Here is a 16,452-nt window from a genome sequence, read left to right as displayed (position 1 = left end):
GATAAACGGCCTCAAGGGTATAGGTTGAACATTAGGAAAAATTAATTCACAGAAAGGGTGGTCAAGCATTGGAACGGGCTGCCCAGGGAGGCGGTGGAAGCGTTAGAAACCACGTAGATGTGGCGCTTGGGGACGCGGTTCAGTGTTGGCCTGGGCAGCGCCGGGTCGGCGCCGTGCCCGTCCGCTCCCCCTGTGCCCCCCGCCGCCTCCCCTCAGCTCCTGGCCCCGCCCCCTCTCGGCACCGCGTCCAATCGCCAGCGCCCGTCGCTCCCGCCCCGCCCGCTCTGCCCGCCCATTGGCGGAGGCCGCTCCCCCGGCGCTGCCTCCATGGCGACGCGGCGGACGGGCACTCCAAGATGGCCGCGGAGCCGGGCGGCGGGTACGCCCGGCCCACCCGCTGCTGCCGCCCGCCGCTCGCCGCCTTGGCCGCCGGGCTCCTGCTGCTCCTGCCGCTACCTCCCTCCGCCTCCGCCTCCTCCTCCTGTGACCACCGCGTACCCAGCGGCGACCAGGTGGGGTGGCCGGGGGTCTTCAGGCGGCTGCGAGGGGTGTTGGGGGGCAGGGGCTCCCTCGTTGGCCGTTCCCGCTGTTGGATCCGTCCCGTGTGGGCTTTCCCGGGCCGGGCCGTGCCGGGTCAGGCCGCGCCGCCCCGGCTGTGGGCGCTAACGGCGGCGGAGGGAAGCGGAGCATCCTGCTGCCGGTGAGGGAGGAGGGTTGGAAGGGCTGGCCCCGAGCGGTGCTGCCGGGCGAGAACAGCCGAGGGCCCGGGGCCGTGTCAGCCCGGGGGAGCGCCTCATCCAGCGCCTCATCCAGCGCCTCCTGCCTCTCCCTGCCAGGTTGTCTATCAAGTTCCTCTGAAGGAAAATCACGTCTCCAAGAGGAACGTGGATCAACAGCTAAGAATTAAGATTGTATATGATAGAAGCGTTGAGAAGTGAGTATAATGTTGTGGCAGATTTATTTTTTTTCCCCCATGGCTGAGAATGGAAACCTTGTTAACTAAAGCCCGTTTGTTTTGTTTTTTTAAATATAGTTTGCTGCCTGAGAAAAGACACCTTATAAAGGTATGTTATGTTTGCTCCTCCTTTTTGTATGCAGTTTATTACATAAATGAAGTTAAGTTTAAGGCCGGTTTAACTACAACCTTGAATGCCAGCAATTTAGTATCCTTCTAGTCCAGGAAAACAAAGCTTTGTGTATAGATTATACCTCCATAACAAATGATTCCACAGTTCTGCTGCGTGTTGTTTGACAGGTGTTTGCTATATCCCAAGGTGCAAAGGTATCAGTGAGAAATGTGTATATAGTTTTTAAAAATCTCTTTGAAGCTGTACATTCTAATTAATACTTCTATTAATTCTATTTAATCCTTCTCATTTTGTCATTCCAATAACATCATGTGGGAATTATTAAACAAAGTATTTCCTAAATATGTTGATAATAATTGAACTTCTTAGAGAGTCAGGCTTTCCCCTATTCTGCTATACCACAATATCTAGCAAGTTTTATGTAACTTGATAGTTAATGCCTTTGAGGGGGAGTTGTGTCTGCACTGCTCCTGGGTGACTCTGATTTTTTTTCTTTCAGAACAAACTCTTCCCACAAGCTATATCTTATTTGGAGAAGACGTTTCAAGTGCGCAAATCTGCCGGTGCTATATTGCTAAGCAGGTGTGTGAAAGTCTGTCAAAAACCACTTGCTATATTTGATATTTAACGCTGTGCTGCATAGCCTTTAAAAGAAGATTAGAGTGTAAGAAATGCCCTGCTGAATCAGATCAGTGACCCATCTGATCCAGTGCCAATGGCAGATGTTCTTCTACAAATCTGCCAATCTTCCATGAGCAATATCTGCATTTGGTGTAGCAGAGATATTCAAAGCTATACATGCTGCTAGTTCTCTTTTATGTGTACCTCCATTTATGAACCTGATCCTGATCTCTCTTTGACTTGTGGATGCTCCATTAACAGGTGGAAGCATTATGTTTTCCCTGGTGAGGTAATTGACAATTTTTGCTGTGAAAGTTACATCAAATACCAACGTAGTGCTGTTGTAAGAGTATTCTGTAGTTCTCCTTTAATAATAAAAGCATTGACTGTCTCATGTTTCATTGAAGACAATGTGTGACCAACCAATATTTAAGGAGGAAAGCTGACCCTCACAGATATTGCCAAAAAGCCTGTGCAGACCATACAAGGTGTGGACCAGTTATAGTTCCTGAGAAACACCTTCAGGTAAGCTCAGCTGCCCAAGTGTTTCCTAATCTTTGAAATATTACTGTTTATGGTAATTAATGAAAAAGTGAATATTGGTAATTGTGTATAAGTGACCTGTTTGCTGGAGATCACTAAGTCTGAGTGAAAGAACAGAAAAACTTAAATTAGTGTGAGTTTCTGTTGTTTATGTTGTTGAATAAAAATTCAAATTTTAAAAATGTAACTGGTTACTGTCTTCTGAGCCTGTGTTCTAATGGCCTGTATGGAGAAGATGAGATTCGGAGCTTGCTAAATTGCCACTAGTCACTTTGTTGCCATTTGATTCAATAAACTGTATTTAGATAGTAGTAAACCTTAATAGTTGACATTTAATTGACATTAGTAGTAGTCATGCTAAGGCTTGGTAGGCCGCATATAACCTGTAGATGAACTGTTATAGCAGATTTTGTAATGTAAGCAGTGTAGCTAGGAGATAATCACTTATCTAAGGAGTGTATCCATTTATCTAAGGAATGTACCTTTTGGCAGATACTTAAATGTCAGAGAGATTATTGTACCAGGTAATGAAAATGAAGTAAGAATTTGTGATGATGAAGAAATCATGTAAAGAAACATATAAAAACCCTGTGATTTTTCTGTGAAATGGGGCTCTGTCTTTGGACACTAGTCCTCAGGCTCCCGGGCCCGCAATAAAGCACCGCATAAACGACTTCGGTTGTTTGTGTCTTCTTCAGATCAGGCAACAACTTTGTTATTCTCCTTGGTCAATAAGTTGAAATTTCAGAGTTAATAGTTGATTTTTGAAGACCTTGTTTGAAGAGGTTATCTGCTGACTCAGGAACACGGTGCAAGAAGTGCTTCAGACTTGTTTTCTTGATTCAGCTCCAGTATGTGATCAGTAGATTTCTGGTTTTCTTTCTTTAACTTGGAAGTTTCAACTGTATTATTAAAAAGATAGATAATATGATGTTAAAAAGATATGATTATATGATAAATACTGTTGCTACTTATGTATACTAGTTTTGTGAGCCAAGATTTTTTTTTTTTTAAGTTATAGCAAATACAGGGTGCTAATTCTGGGAAGTTTGTCAGGTTTCATTTTGTTTTATTTTAAAGCTGCCACCTTCCTTGTGTCAAATAAATCAAAAGAGCTAGTCATTTGAAAGTTATTCCTTGGCCCTGGTTTTGTTTACTGTTCTTTACAGGGCATTTCCTTATCTTCTGCTGTCTTACAGAAGGATTTATTCTTGACTTCAAGCTAATTGAATTGTGTCATGCAAAATTTTGGTCATAAGTAAAGCATTTTAATTGTTGCCTTTGAATATTGTGCAGCAATGCAGGGTGTACAATGACAGCGACTGGCACCGCCGGCCCACAGGCTCACCCGACCAGGACGGGGTTCGAGATGCCGACTTTGTGCTCTATGTCAGTGCCCTCACCACTGACAGGTGTGGCCATGAAAATATCATTGCGTATGCAGCCTACTGCCAGCTGGAAGCTGAAATGGACAGGCAAGTATTCCTTCTGTTGCAAACTCTCTTTTTGATTAAGCTTTCAAGGTTTTTTGGTTGTTCAGATGTGGAATTTGATTGTTTGCCTTGTTTGCCTTTGTTGTATAACGAAAGAGGAGTCATTGTTGAGATAGACAAGCACTGCATTTATGTAAAATCACAAAGCCATCAAATAGTGCTTAACTTGCAGAGTCAAGGCACAGGACTCAAAAGCTGATCCTCCACTGTTAATGCCTAAGCTTTATCTCAAGGTCCTGTTTCTGTTGAGGTGACTGTCATGATTTCACAAACTTAAGGAATGCAAGTTCCTTCTTATATTGCTTTTGTTTCTATTTCAATGGTCGTCATTGTCACAGACTTTGTACCTCCCTAGGATCTTACCTGAAATTCAGGTCCCTTGCATTGTTGTCACTGACACCTGTGCAGAATACTGAATATAGAGATTGATTTACCCCATCCCACCCATCCCCATCCCAACAGTAAACAAGTCACTGTGTTATTAACAGATATTTAGAAATGATTGGGAAGGACATATTTTTACATTAGTCTATCTTCATTAAATCTGCCACTGCTTCAAGTGAAAAATGATTTGAATTTTGTAGTATTTTACCAAAACCCATTTAACTTAAGTAACTGTCTTCCAGGCCAATAGCAGGATATGCTAACTTGTGTCCAAACATGATTTCAACACAAGCTCAGGAATTTGTTGGCATGTTGTCTACAGTGAAACACGAGATAATCCATGCACTGGTAAGGGTTGATAAAATGTTGCCCTGAAATGAGTGCCTGCTTGCTCACATGCCTCCAGCTTGTTGCCAAGAGAAGGATGTTTGGTGGAGGAAAGTTCTTGCTTTGCCTCCTTCAATGTGGGTTAATTGCCTTGGAGTGTTGTACTTGCAGTGTGTCTCTGGTGGGTGTGGGGACTCTTTCATGATGTTTGACTGTGTATAGGAATGTCTTACCAAAGGTTTCCATGTGCTTGTTTTTTGACTTGAAGGGTTTCTCTGCTGGACTGTTTGCATTTTATCGTGATGATGATGGAAAACCTTTGACACCCAGATATGCAGATGGACTTCCTCCTTTTAATGAAAGGTATTACAGATTCTTTGAACCTCTTGGTACTCCCACTGAAGGATGTTTTCATGTTGCTTTTTTAGGATGTATTCTTGCCTGTTGAAAATCCAACTTCATTCCGTTATTAGAGTGACTTTCCTTTATAATGTTCAAACAGTGGTGTGTGGTGACTCTCCAATCTTTCTTTACATTGCCATTAAGCACTTATGTTATCCATATATAATATAAACTAAGACAGCATTTCATTTATCAGAAGGCTGGAAGTTAAGCCTTACACTTATCCATGCTAACTAATGTCAGTGCAGTTAATTTTTAAGATTTATATCAGTCAAGATTTATGGTTATGCAGAATGGACGATGTGTATAATCTGCTGTGTGATTTTTCTGATTTGTTACAGAATGAGCAGTTTACATTCTTTTTTCTTCTTTCAGTTGGTATTGAAGATATTCTTCTAGGAGATGGAAGGGTAGAAAGCTTTTTTTTTTTTTTATAATAGCAATACTGAGTGGTTTCACTTAATTTCTTACATTTTTGGTAACTGTAGAAAATGTGCCTTGAGTCTATAGACTATTTTTTAAAATCCTACTTTGCTTTGTTAAATCAGTTGTGTGTATAATAGACACATTCTAAAAAGAAGAAATGCTGCATAATAATTTTTTTTAAATTTAGAAAGCATGAAGGGAGTATAGAGATCACCCATGATTCTGTTTCTTATGGAGATACATCTTTGCACAGTAACCTGTCTTGTGGGAAGGATTTGTAACCAAGCCTTTTCCTTGCAGCCTAGGTTTGTATCAGTGGAGCAATAAAGTTGTTCATAAAGCAGTGAGACTGTGGGACATACGTGGTGGCAAAATGCTGCGCCATGCTGTTCATCTTCTGGTGACACCTCGAGTAGTCGTAAGTCTGCATTTCCTTTCAAGCTTTGTATGCCAAGGTTGCCAGGACATTCTTGAGTCATAAATATTTCTTATCCTTGAAGAAGTAATGGCCTAACCCTGCATTCCCTTCTCTGAAAGTATGGCCCAAAGCCCGTGCCATTAACGTTGTGTAATTGAGAGGGTGTAGCTAAAGTAAAGTAGAAAATGGGTGACAGACAGTATGAAATAAATAAATTGACATAGTAAGAGAAAATGAAGGGACTGGAAGGTAAATTATAAAAGGTTAAACAAAACTGTTGTTAATCCTACTCTCTAGATGTTTTCCTACAGACTCTAGACATCTCCTGCTCATTTAATACTAATATTTTGAAATGTTTAAAAAGAAATTCCTCAAGGATTTTTGGAAATCTTCCTTGTTTCCCACGCCTCAGACTCTCTCTTTGTGCCCCCAACAGAACATATGCTCAAGTGTAACAAATTGGATTTGGAAATAAGTCACAGTGTTAATCATATTTGGCCACAAATAATCTTTTTGTTTTAAATCTTAGTATATGGAGCAAATATAGATTAATTACCCTAGTTTTGCTCATTTATTTAAATGAGAGGAGTAGATAGTGTGATAGGCTTGGTGTTGGGGTGCTTGCTTAGTCAGCCTCTGAGTAGAAAACAAAATGGTAGAAAAAGAAATGCTGAAATAATTATAATAGATAATTATAGAGCACTAGGACTGCATGTGAGTATCAGTATTTTGAGAGTTGTGTTAAAATATTTTCTTTCTAGGAAGAAGCTCGAAAACATTTTAATTGTCCAATCCTAGAGGGAATGGAGCTTGAAAATCAAGGTGGCATGGGTACTGAACTCAATCACTGGGAGAAGAGATTGTTGGAGGTTTGTGCTGATACTAAGAATGGAAGGGGATGTGGCTCCTGTGCCTTGATTTTTAGGTTTATTTTGATACCTACTGTAGCCTTGAAAATGCAGGAGTATCAAATATCATTGAAAAACATCACAAGAAGTAATTGATACTTAAATACTTAAAAGTCCAATTTGTAGATACATCTGTCTTTTAGCCTTCTTGCTAAGTCTCAGAATATGAGATCAAGTGTTACTGAAAAGCTAAATGTCTCTTACTCCTGTCTGCCATTTACCCTTTTGAGAAGGTTGGCTCCTGTTTTAGGGCAAAGGGGTATTCCTTTGAGTCCATTGAATTTTGTTGCCCTCTGCCTCTTAAATACTTCATCATTCTATTTATTACCTTGACTTCATCTTTATTCACGTGCCCTGGCTTTAGCTTTTGCCATGTCTCCTCCAGAGAGGAGATCAAAGAAACACTTACTTCCCTCGTAACATTTAAGCTAATTTTCATTTGTAACTTAGTGCTGTGTGATATTTTTGGGAGATACATTGTCTAGTCATTGTTTTAAGCAGTGAGGTAAACAAGAAGGGAAATGCTTAAGGATAGTCTTTTTAGGAAGGAGTATGAGATTTGATTGTCAATAGTAAAATGAGACCAGAAATAAAATGCTTTTTCATAAGAATCATTTTCTTACAATAATGATTTTGAGTGGCTTACCAATCAAAGCTGGTAACTTTCAGAATGAAGCAATGACTGGATCCCACACTCAGAATCGAGTCTTTTCCAGGATCACCTTAGCATTAATGGAAGACACAGGGTAAGAATTAAAAATGAGAGAGTGGGTTTTGGTTCCTTTGGGTTTGGTTTTCACTGTACTTGATTTTATTTCAAATTGATGCACTTGTACTTATCCCTCTGCAGCAGAGTAGATGATCAATATAATTAGCTTTACATTAGACAAGGAGTCATACCTTGTATGTTACTTTTTCTTCAGGTATTTCAAAACCCATTAATCTAGCCTTAAAAAACCAGTCATTGCAATGCAAAGTGCTGTTTGTAGCACCTATTTACTTTTTGTCTTAATCTAAGTCTTCTTTCTATTGCATGCAATACATATTGATTATTTTGTTCAGCTCCTCTTGCAGACAGAAAACAGAAATTGCCTAAGGTTTCATCTTTCTGTATGCTTTGTTCCTTTGCAGATCACAAAATTTTTTTCTTCATTGTGACTTGAAATAGTGAAATCATAATGTATTTTCTTATAGGCAGAAGGGGGCACAGCTTCCCTTTTTTTTTTTAATTGGAAAACCTTAAGGCATGATATGAAATTCTTTGAAGTGCTGTTTTATTAATCAGAACAGTAATTTTTGAAGTAACTATTCTCATTTCAAAATACCTTTGCAGATGGTATAAAGCAAATTACAGCATGGCAGAGAAATTAGACTGGGGGCGCAATAAAGGCTGTGACTTTGTAATGAAGAGCTGCAAGTTCTGGATTGACCAGAAGAGACAAAAGTAAGAATACAGTCTTTTAAAAAAATTAAGAAGAAAAGAAAGAGGAAATCCTGATGCTTGTTTACATTTTTCCTTCAAATGTAACTCAGTAAAAAGAGGTGGAGGTCAGTAGAGATGAAAGAGATGCTGCCCTGCATCCCACACAATTATAATAAATACAGAGGCAAACATCTTAGGGTCTAGAATGCATTTGCACTATGAGAAGGCTGTTGCTTTAGAGAGGATGGGTAGGATTTACTCTAAAAGTGTTTGCCTTCTTATTTTCTCACTTTTAATTGGGAATGCAGCCTGTGTTATTTTGTAACTCAGTAAAAAGAGGTGGAGGTCAGTAGAGATGAAAGAGATGCTGCCCTGCATCCCACACAATTATAATAAATACAGAGGCAAACATCTTAGGGTCTAGAATGCATTTGCACTATGAGAAGGCTGTTGCTTTAGAGAGGATGGGTAGGATTTACTCTAAAAGTGTTTGCCTTCTTATTTTCTCACTTTTAATTGGGAATGCAGCCTGTGTTATTTTGTATTACTGGACTGTATGAAAGCAACTGAAGGAGATGATAGCCATCTTCAAAACACAGCCTGCCTTCTTTGTTCCTTACAACTTTGTTTGTTCTTTTCTTCACAATCCTCCTACATTTCTAGGATACAGCTGCATAGTGGGCCTGTTTTACTTGTATGTTTTTTACTTTAAAGTTTACAAAGCAGTGTCATTAAAACCAAATAGATGAATGTGTTGTAACTTTTTTTGCTGGCTTGGTATTCTTTAAATCACAAAGATCATAACCAGAGAAATAAGAAAATTTAGCCTCCAGAGAAGCAGTTGGTGCTTCTTCATGTGATTGACTGAGTCTAGGGGAGAATGGGAGCAAACAGTCTTGACAGGCTGCTTATGTAAGGCAGTTTAATTGATCTGATTATTATTCTGGTTTTGTTTGTTTGCATTTTGTTTTTGAGGAAGCAATTAATCAGTCCATACTGCGACACTTTGAGGAGTAATCCTTTGCAGTTAACCTGCAGACAGGACCAAAGAGCAGTAGCAGTGTGTAACTTGCAGAAGTTTCCAAAGCAGTTACCTCAGGAATATCAGGTATGATGGATCCTACTTGACAAATAACTGAAGTGTTTTCATTGTTGAGCTTTGCAGCCTGATGATTATATTTGTTTCAGTTTTTTTATTTTCTTCTGGAATATCAGATGATATTCCAGAATATATATAGATGAATATCAGTAGATACTGCAAAAAATGTCTAGTTAGTTTATTACAGGGAGTCTGAAGACTGATAAAAACCCCTTGCAATCCTAATAAAAGAAAATTATGTTGCTTGGCTATCTAGCCAAATACCAGATAGAAATGTTGCTGTGTAATAGAAATCCCCCAAAATGTCTTGGCTGAGGGATTTCTTGCCCCAGTCTTCTGCCCTTTGTCACTGCACACTAAGAAATCTGTTCTGTTTACATCCCAAAGAATGAAATAATTACAAAGAGGGGAATCAGGGGCAGAAGTTGGGAATGAATCTCTGCATTATTTATGTATTCTTAAATACTTCTGGCTCATCTGGTTCATGAGTATTGTAAGGTGCTGTTAATAGCATTCCTAAGTAGTCACAGCTGATGTTCTTGGAGCTGTAGTGATTTGGTCTGTTTAAAAAACAGCTGTACCCTTGTCTTTGTACAAACTGTTTCACTACTGTATTTTGTTTTGCAGTACTTTGACAATCTTAATGGAGTACCAGCAGAAGAATTGCCTTACTATGGTGGCTCAGTAGAAATTGCTGACTATTGTCCCTTTAGTCAGGAATTCAGCTGGCATTTAAGTGGTGAATTTCAACGCAGTTCAGACTGTAGAATAATTGAAAACCAGCCAGGTGAGTGTTCAGGATTTCAGGGTGGTATTGCAGAGGTGGCATTTGTTAACTTGGAATGTACTTGCTGGATATTCAAACAAACTGCATGTGAATTTTTTCACTCATGACATCTCACACTACGAGCTATGTAAACACTGTGCTGTGATAAGAAGCATAGCACAATTATTCTGTACACCTGAGGCAAACTCAGATATCTAATGCAGGAATTGCATAAGGAATGAACAGATACTTACCCAAAATGATCCAAATACAAGACAAAGGATGAGGGTGGGGGGTGTATTTATTGAGTCTCTGAAACATAATTGCACTTTTCATCTTTGTAGGTTTTTTGTTCAAGGCCAGGGTGTTTGTGAGTTACCAGAACATGGGCTTGTCTCGTAGTGTAATGCATGGATGTTCAGTATTGCAGAGCTCCAGAATGCTGTAGGATATTACCTGTCTGTGCAGTTTTCTCAAAAACAAACACACTCTGCCTCAAGCCAGCAATCACAGCTGGCATTCCCTGAGGGCAAACATAACCACATAGCTCTGACGGAAGGTGCTTGCTTTTTGGGTTTTTTTTGGTGGTTAGATGATTATTTTGTTTGTTTCTTAAATCTTGTGTTTCTTCCCATGTTATTTTCAACATGGTATAAATTCCCAAACTGATAATAATTCAAGGTCTGAAATACTCCAAAAGTAAACCTTGAATTGCATGTGGGTTACATTGATTAGAAAGTCTTTTAAATTGATGTGGAGTTTCTGCTTCCTCTGGTTAAGTTATAATTCAGTATATTCCTTCTACCTTAGATCCTACCAAAAACTATGGTGCAGAGAAATATGGACCAAACTCTGTATGTCTTATTCAGAAATCTGCTTTTGTTATGGAACAGTGCAGGAGGAAACTCAGTTACCCTGACTGGGGTAGTGGATGTTATCAAGTAAGTATTTGTTGGGTTTTGGGTGAGTTTTGTTTTTTAATAACCCTGAAGGGAAGTCAGGCTTAAAATATGTGTTGTGAGTGTTAGAACATTGCACCTGCACATTGGACATTGTAATCTATAGATCATATAACATAGTTTGAAAACAATCTTCCAACCATAAGCCTGTAATTTAGGCAAGTTAAGAGTGTGGCTGCTGGGATGTCCCCCAGCTGTCTTACCCCATGACACTTTATCTTCAGCTAAGAAGGAATACTTCCATGAAATGTCCTTTTATTGAAGCTTAATATTAATTAGTCACTCTGATTTTTCAGAGTGGAAAGCACTGTGCACATGTCACTTATTTCTTATTATCCTCATTTTCTTTGGGACTATCTCAATAAGAGTGTCACAGTAACTGCACAACTCTACAAAAGTACTTACTACTAGCAGAAGCCAAGTTTTACTCATTCTCAGCTGATGATCTGCGTAATTGCACGAATAGATTATAGTCAGTGCTTTAAAGCATTCCTGAATCTTGTAGTTGCTCAGAGTGCATTAAAACACTTGCTTCTGATGAATCATAATACAGACTTGACTCTTACTCTTTTATTTTAAGGTTTCTTGTTCTCCACAAGGGTTGCATGTGTGGGTTAAGGACACTGTGTACTTGTGCAGCCGCTCAGGCCAGGTGTTGACTGTGAGCATACAGATGAATGGCTGGATACACGTTGGCAATCTGATTTGCCCAGCTTGTTCAGACTTCTGTGACTCCTGTCCCCCAGAGAGGGATCCTCCAGCTTCCAACTTAACAAGAACTGCACCCATTGGTAGGTTGCCTTTTATGCTGAAGTGAAACTTCAGTATTAAATATCTGAAAACGTCAAAGATTTGTGTCAGCTCTGACTGTCAGGAACAGGAAAGGAAGGCTATAGCTATTTTAAGATCCTGGATGTAGGAGGTAAAGGCAAATAACAAAGATGCCCTGCTTTTTGCTGTGCAGTCGTGCAGAATAGTGACTAACACAGGAGAAACGTGTCTGAAACATAACACCATTTCATGCCTCCTTCTGGTAATCATCCCAGAAATCTAGCTTTAGCCTGGGAACTTACCTGGAAATCTGACCTGTGTTTTGAAGGCCATATCATTATTGTAATCTTATAAATTATCACCTTGGTGGAGAGTGAGTTCTCACTTGTATAACCTCCTATTGATAACGTTCATGTTGCAATGCAGAAAGATCAGAGGCAATTTTCTTTTTGAGGAAGGTAAAAAGTTTAATTCAATAAATACCAGTTAATGTTTTGTTGAGAAGTTTGTTTTCACTCTTTGGTGGTTTTTTGCATTCTCTTTGTTATTTTATCTTGTCTTTAAATATAAAATTTAATTTTTTTTTTATTTTTATATTTTAGACTTATGTTCCTGCTCATCCAGCCTGGTCGTAACCTTTTGGCTGCTGGTGGCCAACTTAGTTCCTCTGCTAACAGGATTGTTTCTCTGCGCATAGACTTGAGCTTGGGGCAAGAAGAAAGTTCTGAGATGATACCCAACCTGCTGCCCTCCTTACTGTGGAGCACAGGGGTTTTGTCTCTACAAGCAGCTCTCTCCTGCTGAACCTCATCTCCCCTGGCAAGTATCGCTGCACACAGTAGTCAGGGAGGTGCTGATGAAAGCAGGCAGAGCTTTGAGAGGAGGAAAATTTACCTTGTCGTCTCAATAAGTGCCAGTATTTTCCTGAATTGCAACCTATGGTTTTTTTGACGCAGTAACAAGATCCACTTTGCCAACTGTGTTAGACTATCTGGCAGCTCAATCAAGATCTGAAATGAGAACTCTCCTGTAATAGAACTGAGGGCTGTTTTTTTTGTTATGTCTGCTGTGTGATTGGTAGCAAAGCATCCTCAAACTGGAAATATACCTCAGTGGTTTAGTCAAAAGCCATGTAAAAATTTGTTGTCATCACTGCTGATAACCCAGGCCTAAAGAGGCTGGTAATTTGTTTGTTTGTTTTGTCAATTCCTACAATTTATGGGGGAGAAAAGAATATAATGGGGTAGACCAGTAGTTGGCAGTTGCCTCCACAACTGGATTCTACAGCTTTGCCCCCCCTCAGAATTCATACTAGGTAAAGCAGCTAATTTCTGGGGCTTATTACATCTTCCTACATGCACAAAATGGAATTTCAGGCTAGTAACCAGGACAACTGTCTAGAAATCCCATTTTCATTTAGCATGTGCTCTTTCTACTATGAAATTTAATACATCAGTTTGAAAATTCTCAAGTTTGCTAGGCGAATGCATTTCGGTACTGATACTCAGACTGTAAATTTGGGATACGATTTATATTTATTTTTTATTTTGTTGGTTTGTTCCTCAAATAATGAATAATGGCATTATTGTTTGAAAACTAATATGGACATTACTGCAGATGTTCTCACTTCTTGTTGAAGAGCAAACCAGTAGCAATGGCAGCTATAATTTTACAGGATCATGTTGATGTCTCTAGACCAAAAACCATATTGAATGTGTAAGGAAAGCCTAATTTGTTTTCTTTTTTTTCTTCCCTCTACTTTTTCTTGGACATGTAAATACTATGGATTATTTGAGTATTTGTAATAAGTTGAGAGCCACATGGTTTGAGCCACACGAGGGCACACCTTGCTACAAAATTAATCACTTGATGACAAAATATATGAGGAAGGAAATGAGTAAGATCTGTCAAGGTAAGGTCAGCTGCTCTATAGGACCCTTGTAGGGATGTTTTTTATTTATTTCTGACTATAATGTGTAACAAATAATGCTGTTCAGAGATGAAGAAACTCTTTGTGGTTCAATCCACTGCTTTTCCTTTTAGGACAGTTTTCACTCCTGGAAAAATGTTAAATTTAAGGGAGCAGACATGCCCAGTGCACTAAAAGATGCAGATATAGGAAGAAAGATGATGTTACTCTGCTTCTTAAATATCCTGTGATATAATAATTGTCATTGACTGGATCCTTTTCATAAATGGAAAGTAGGGAGATGAAGTAAAACTTTAGCTACAATTATACTGTAATAATAGGACTTCCATCATGATTGTAACAAATTCTTTGTGCCTACTGGACTTGATTTTGTCGTATTTTTTTTTTATTTATTTAAGGAAAATCTTATGACACTGCTGAGGCAAGTAAGGTGCAACATTAAACTGTCTGAAGACATCACAGTTGAGAGCACCTTGCACTGGGCTAGTTCTCCTTAACTGCAGGTTAAGTTTGCTGTGAGTTATACAAGGCCTAGGCTAGCCTTAAATCAGTGTCCCGGGGAAGCAATACAAGTCAGGACTCAAATGCTTTAAAACTATACAAATTGGATTATGAAACACTCAGATTGATAAGTGAACCCTATTTTAATACATTCATAAAACAGTCAATGTAGACTGATATCTGGAAAACATAAAGGTTTGAGAATACATCTTAGGTCCTGGAGGTTGATATTGTATTTTTTGTCTGTTGTGCAATAATACAGTTGAATTGGTATCACTCAACAACAATGCTTTTGATACTTGAAAAGAAATTACTGGTTATTTTTTCTTACTGTGAAATGTTTGCACTGTCTGAACTTTCTGGTTAACTTTATAAGTGTTAAACTTTTTAACTGGTGTTAATTTATTGTTCTCAGTATTTGATATGCTGGTCTCCTGTCTAAGTGTGAGATTTGTCATATTTAATTGAATATTTTTATCTTCTACACAGTTGTTTATCTTGAGGGCTTTTCTTCTTTTAATCTCTCTTCCTGAGAATTGACTGAAAGACGGCTTAGAAAGTTGATGCTTACCTACTTCTGAATTGTATGCATTAATTAAAGAAAGGGGATGTAGTGCTTTGTATTGACAGGGAAAAATCTATTGGCCTGTTGGAGCTCTGGTGGTCAGGTTCACCAGTACCTGCTAAGTAGCTGCATCATTGAATCCAGTGAAGTAAAACTGCTACTGCCTTAATAATCTGAGATTTCAGTTGTAATTTCTTTGTCATGCAGCCCTTCAGCTGCCTGTGAACTGCAGAACTGGACATGACTTTGGGGGGTCGGGCATAGAAGGTACTTTTATCAGGAAAATGCAACATCTATCCCACCAGTGGGTTAGCAGCTGCTAGCAGCTGTAGCCCTGTTGGAACTGCCAAGGAATGTGTCAACTTAAAGTGGCAATGAATTGATAGCTGTCATGCAGAATATTTTGAGTAAAGCTGACTACCTCAGTTCTGTTTGTCTTTGCATTCAGCTTTTAGTCTGCTGTGAACTTCCAGATCTTAACATGAATTAAGTAAAATCATGTCTCAGGTTTTTAAGAGTAAAATTACTACAGTAGGAAGCATAAGCCATTTTTTGAGTATAGAACACAGCTAAAATTGTAGCTTGAGCAGATCAGCTATGTAGCCTTAAGTGTAGTTTCTGCCATAAAATTCAGAATTCTTTTCAATAAATGCAGAGTTTGCTGTGTTAGGTGTCCTGACCACATGTGACCAGTCCCTCCTATTGCATCTCTGAAGTGTGAGAACTTGGAAATGCAGCCCATTTAAGCCTTTGTGTTTCTACCAGAGAAGACTGGGCAGCAGGAGCCCTGGAAGTTGTGGTGAGATGCATGAGTTTGCTCATCTGTAACAGAAACATTTTCAGTATATAGTGTCCACAGTTTTAACTTTATAATTTTTTTTAAATATTCCATGTTTGGTTAGGGAAGTAAATTAGTCTTGAAGTCTTTTTTGATCCCAGTAGTTCAAATAATTTTAATTAGAAGTTGAAGCAAGTCATATTTTAGGAACACATTTTTTCTGGTGTTGCAATTATAAGGAAGGATAGCCTTTTGCTGCAGAATGCAGCAAGTGAAATCACACTGAAAAGCAGCAATTCATTCCTCCTGAAATGAGTTGGGGTCTTGGGAAACTGTCACGGCCCTTGATGTAGGATAATTACTGAAAGAGAATTATATCCCTTATTAATTGACTGTCAGTCCAACACAGCTCATTTTTCTGCTGAGCACTAATAAATTGGGAAGACTGATGTCTGAGAGCAAACATATCCTTACGAGGGCCAGTTGTTTTTAAATCTTCCTGTCCTGCAAATCTTTCTGCTTGATGATACTCAATAGAGAGGGAGGTGTACATCCTTCCTTCCCCACATTTCCAAGGAGTGACTTTCAAGCAGCTGAGCAGCTCAAGGTGTTTTCCCTGCAAGACTGAACCCCCTGTTTTTAGCTTGTCTGGATGTGTGGGTGCCTGCTTGCATGTAGGTACTGCTCTTCAGGATCTGGGGCTGTTTGTGCACTGAGTAACGTGATCTTACACTATCAGACTTCCAAAGTGCAAATGTTGCCTTTTTAATGTGAAGCTTACCTTGGAGATAAAACAACTGCTTTGAGAGAACTGGCTGACCTTGAACATGTGTTTCCTATTTTGGTAGAGAATGTAAATATAGAACTAACTATTTTACACAGATTTTGGCTAGACGAGATATAAGGGCTAATTTGTGTTATTTATGGAGTAAAAATTTCCATATTTTACTGTTTAAAAAAGGTATGTCATGCAACAGAAGAAAAAGCTGTTCTTCAATAAAATATCTCTAGAATATTAATTCTTCTTGTCCTTTTCTTTGAGAGCTGACA

The 16,452-nt window shown here is 39.1% G+C and overlaps 1 protein-coding gene across 1 annotated transcript; it reads left to right on the top strand.

Moving 5' to 3' along the window:
- Positions 1–356: 356 nt before the first annotated feature.
- On the top strand, positions 357–16,421 carry LMLN (leishmanolysin like peptidase; the record flags this gene model as incomplete). The annotated part of the gene is made up of 17 exons (XM_083865426.1): positions 357–512; positions 837–934; positions 1,034–1,064; positions 1,588–1,670; positions 2,117–2,234; positions 3,549–3,727; positions 4,372–4,477; positions 4,725–4,819; positions 5,585–5,702; positions 6,464–6,571; positions 7,280–7,356; positions 7,944–8,054; positions 9,009–9,141; positions 9,760–9,919; positions 10,709–10,839; positions 11,438–11,648; positions 12,231–16,421. 17 exons carry the CDS (start codon positions 357–359, stop codon positions 12,323–12,325), a joined length of 2,010 nt encoding a protein of 669 aa, XP_083721552.1. The 3' UTR covers positions 12,326–16,421.
- Between the last annotated feature and the right edge of the window lie 31 nt (positions 16,422–16,452).

This window comes from Zosterops lateralis, assembly GCF_965231275.1.
Source record: "Zosterops lateralis genome assembly, chromosome: 7".
In the NCBI taxonomy this organism is placed as follows: Eukaryota; Metazoa; Chordata; class Aves; order Passeriformes; family Zosteropidae; genus Zosterops; species Zosterops lateralis.
Note: the sequence above shows the minus strand (reverse complement) of the source record. Positions and strands in the feature narration are given on the sequence as shown.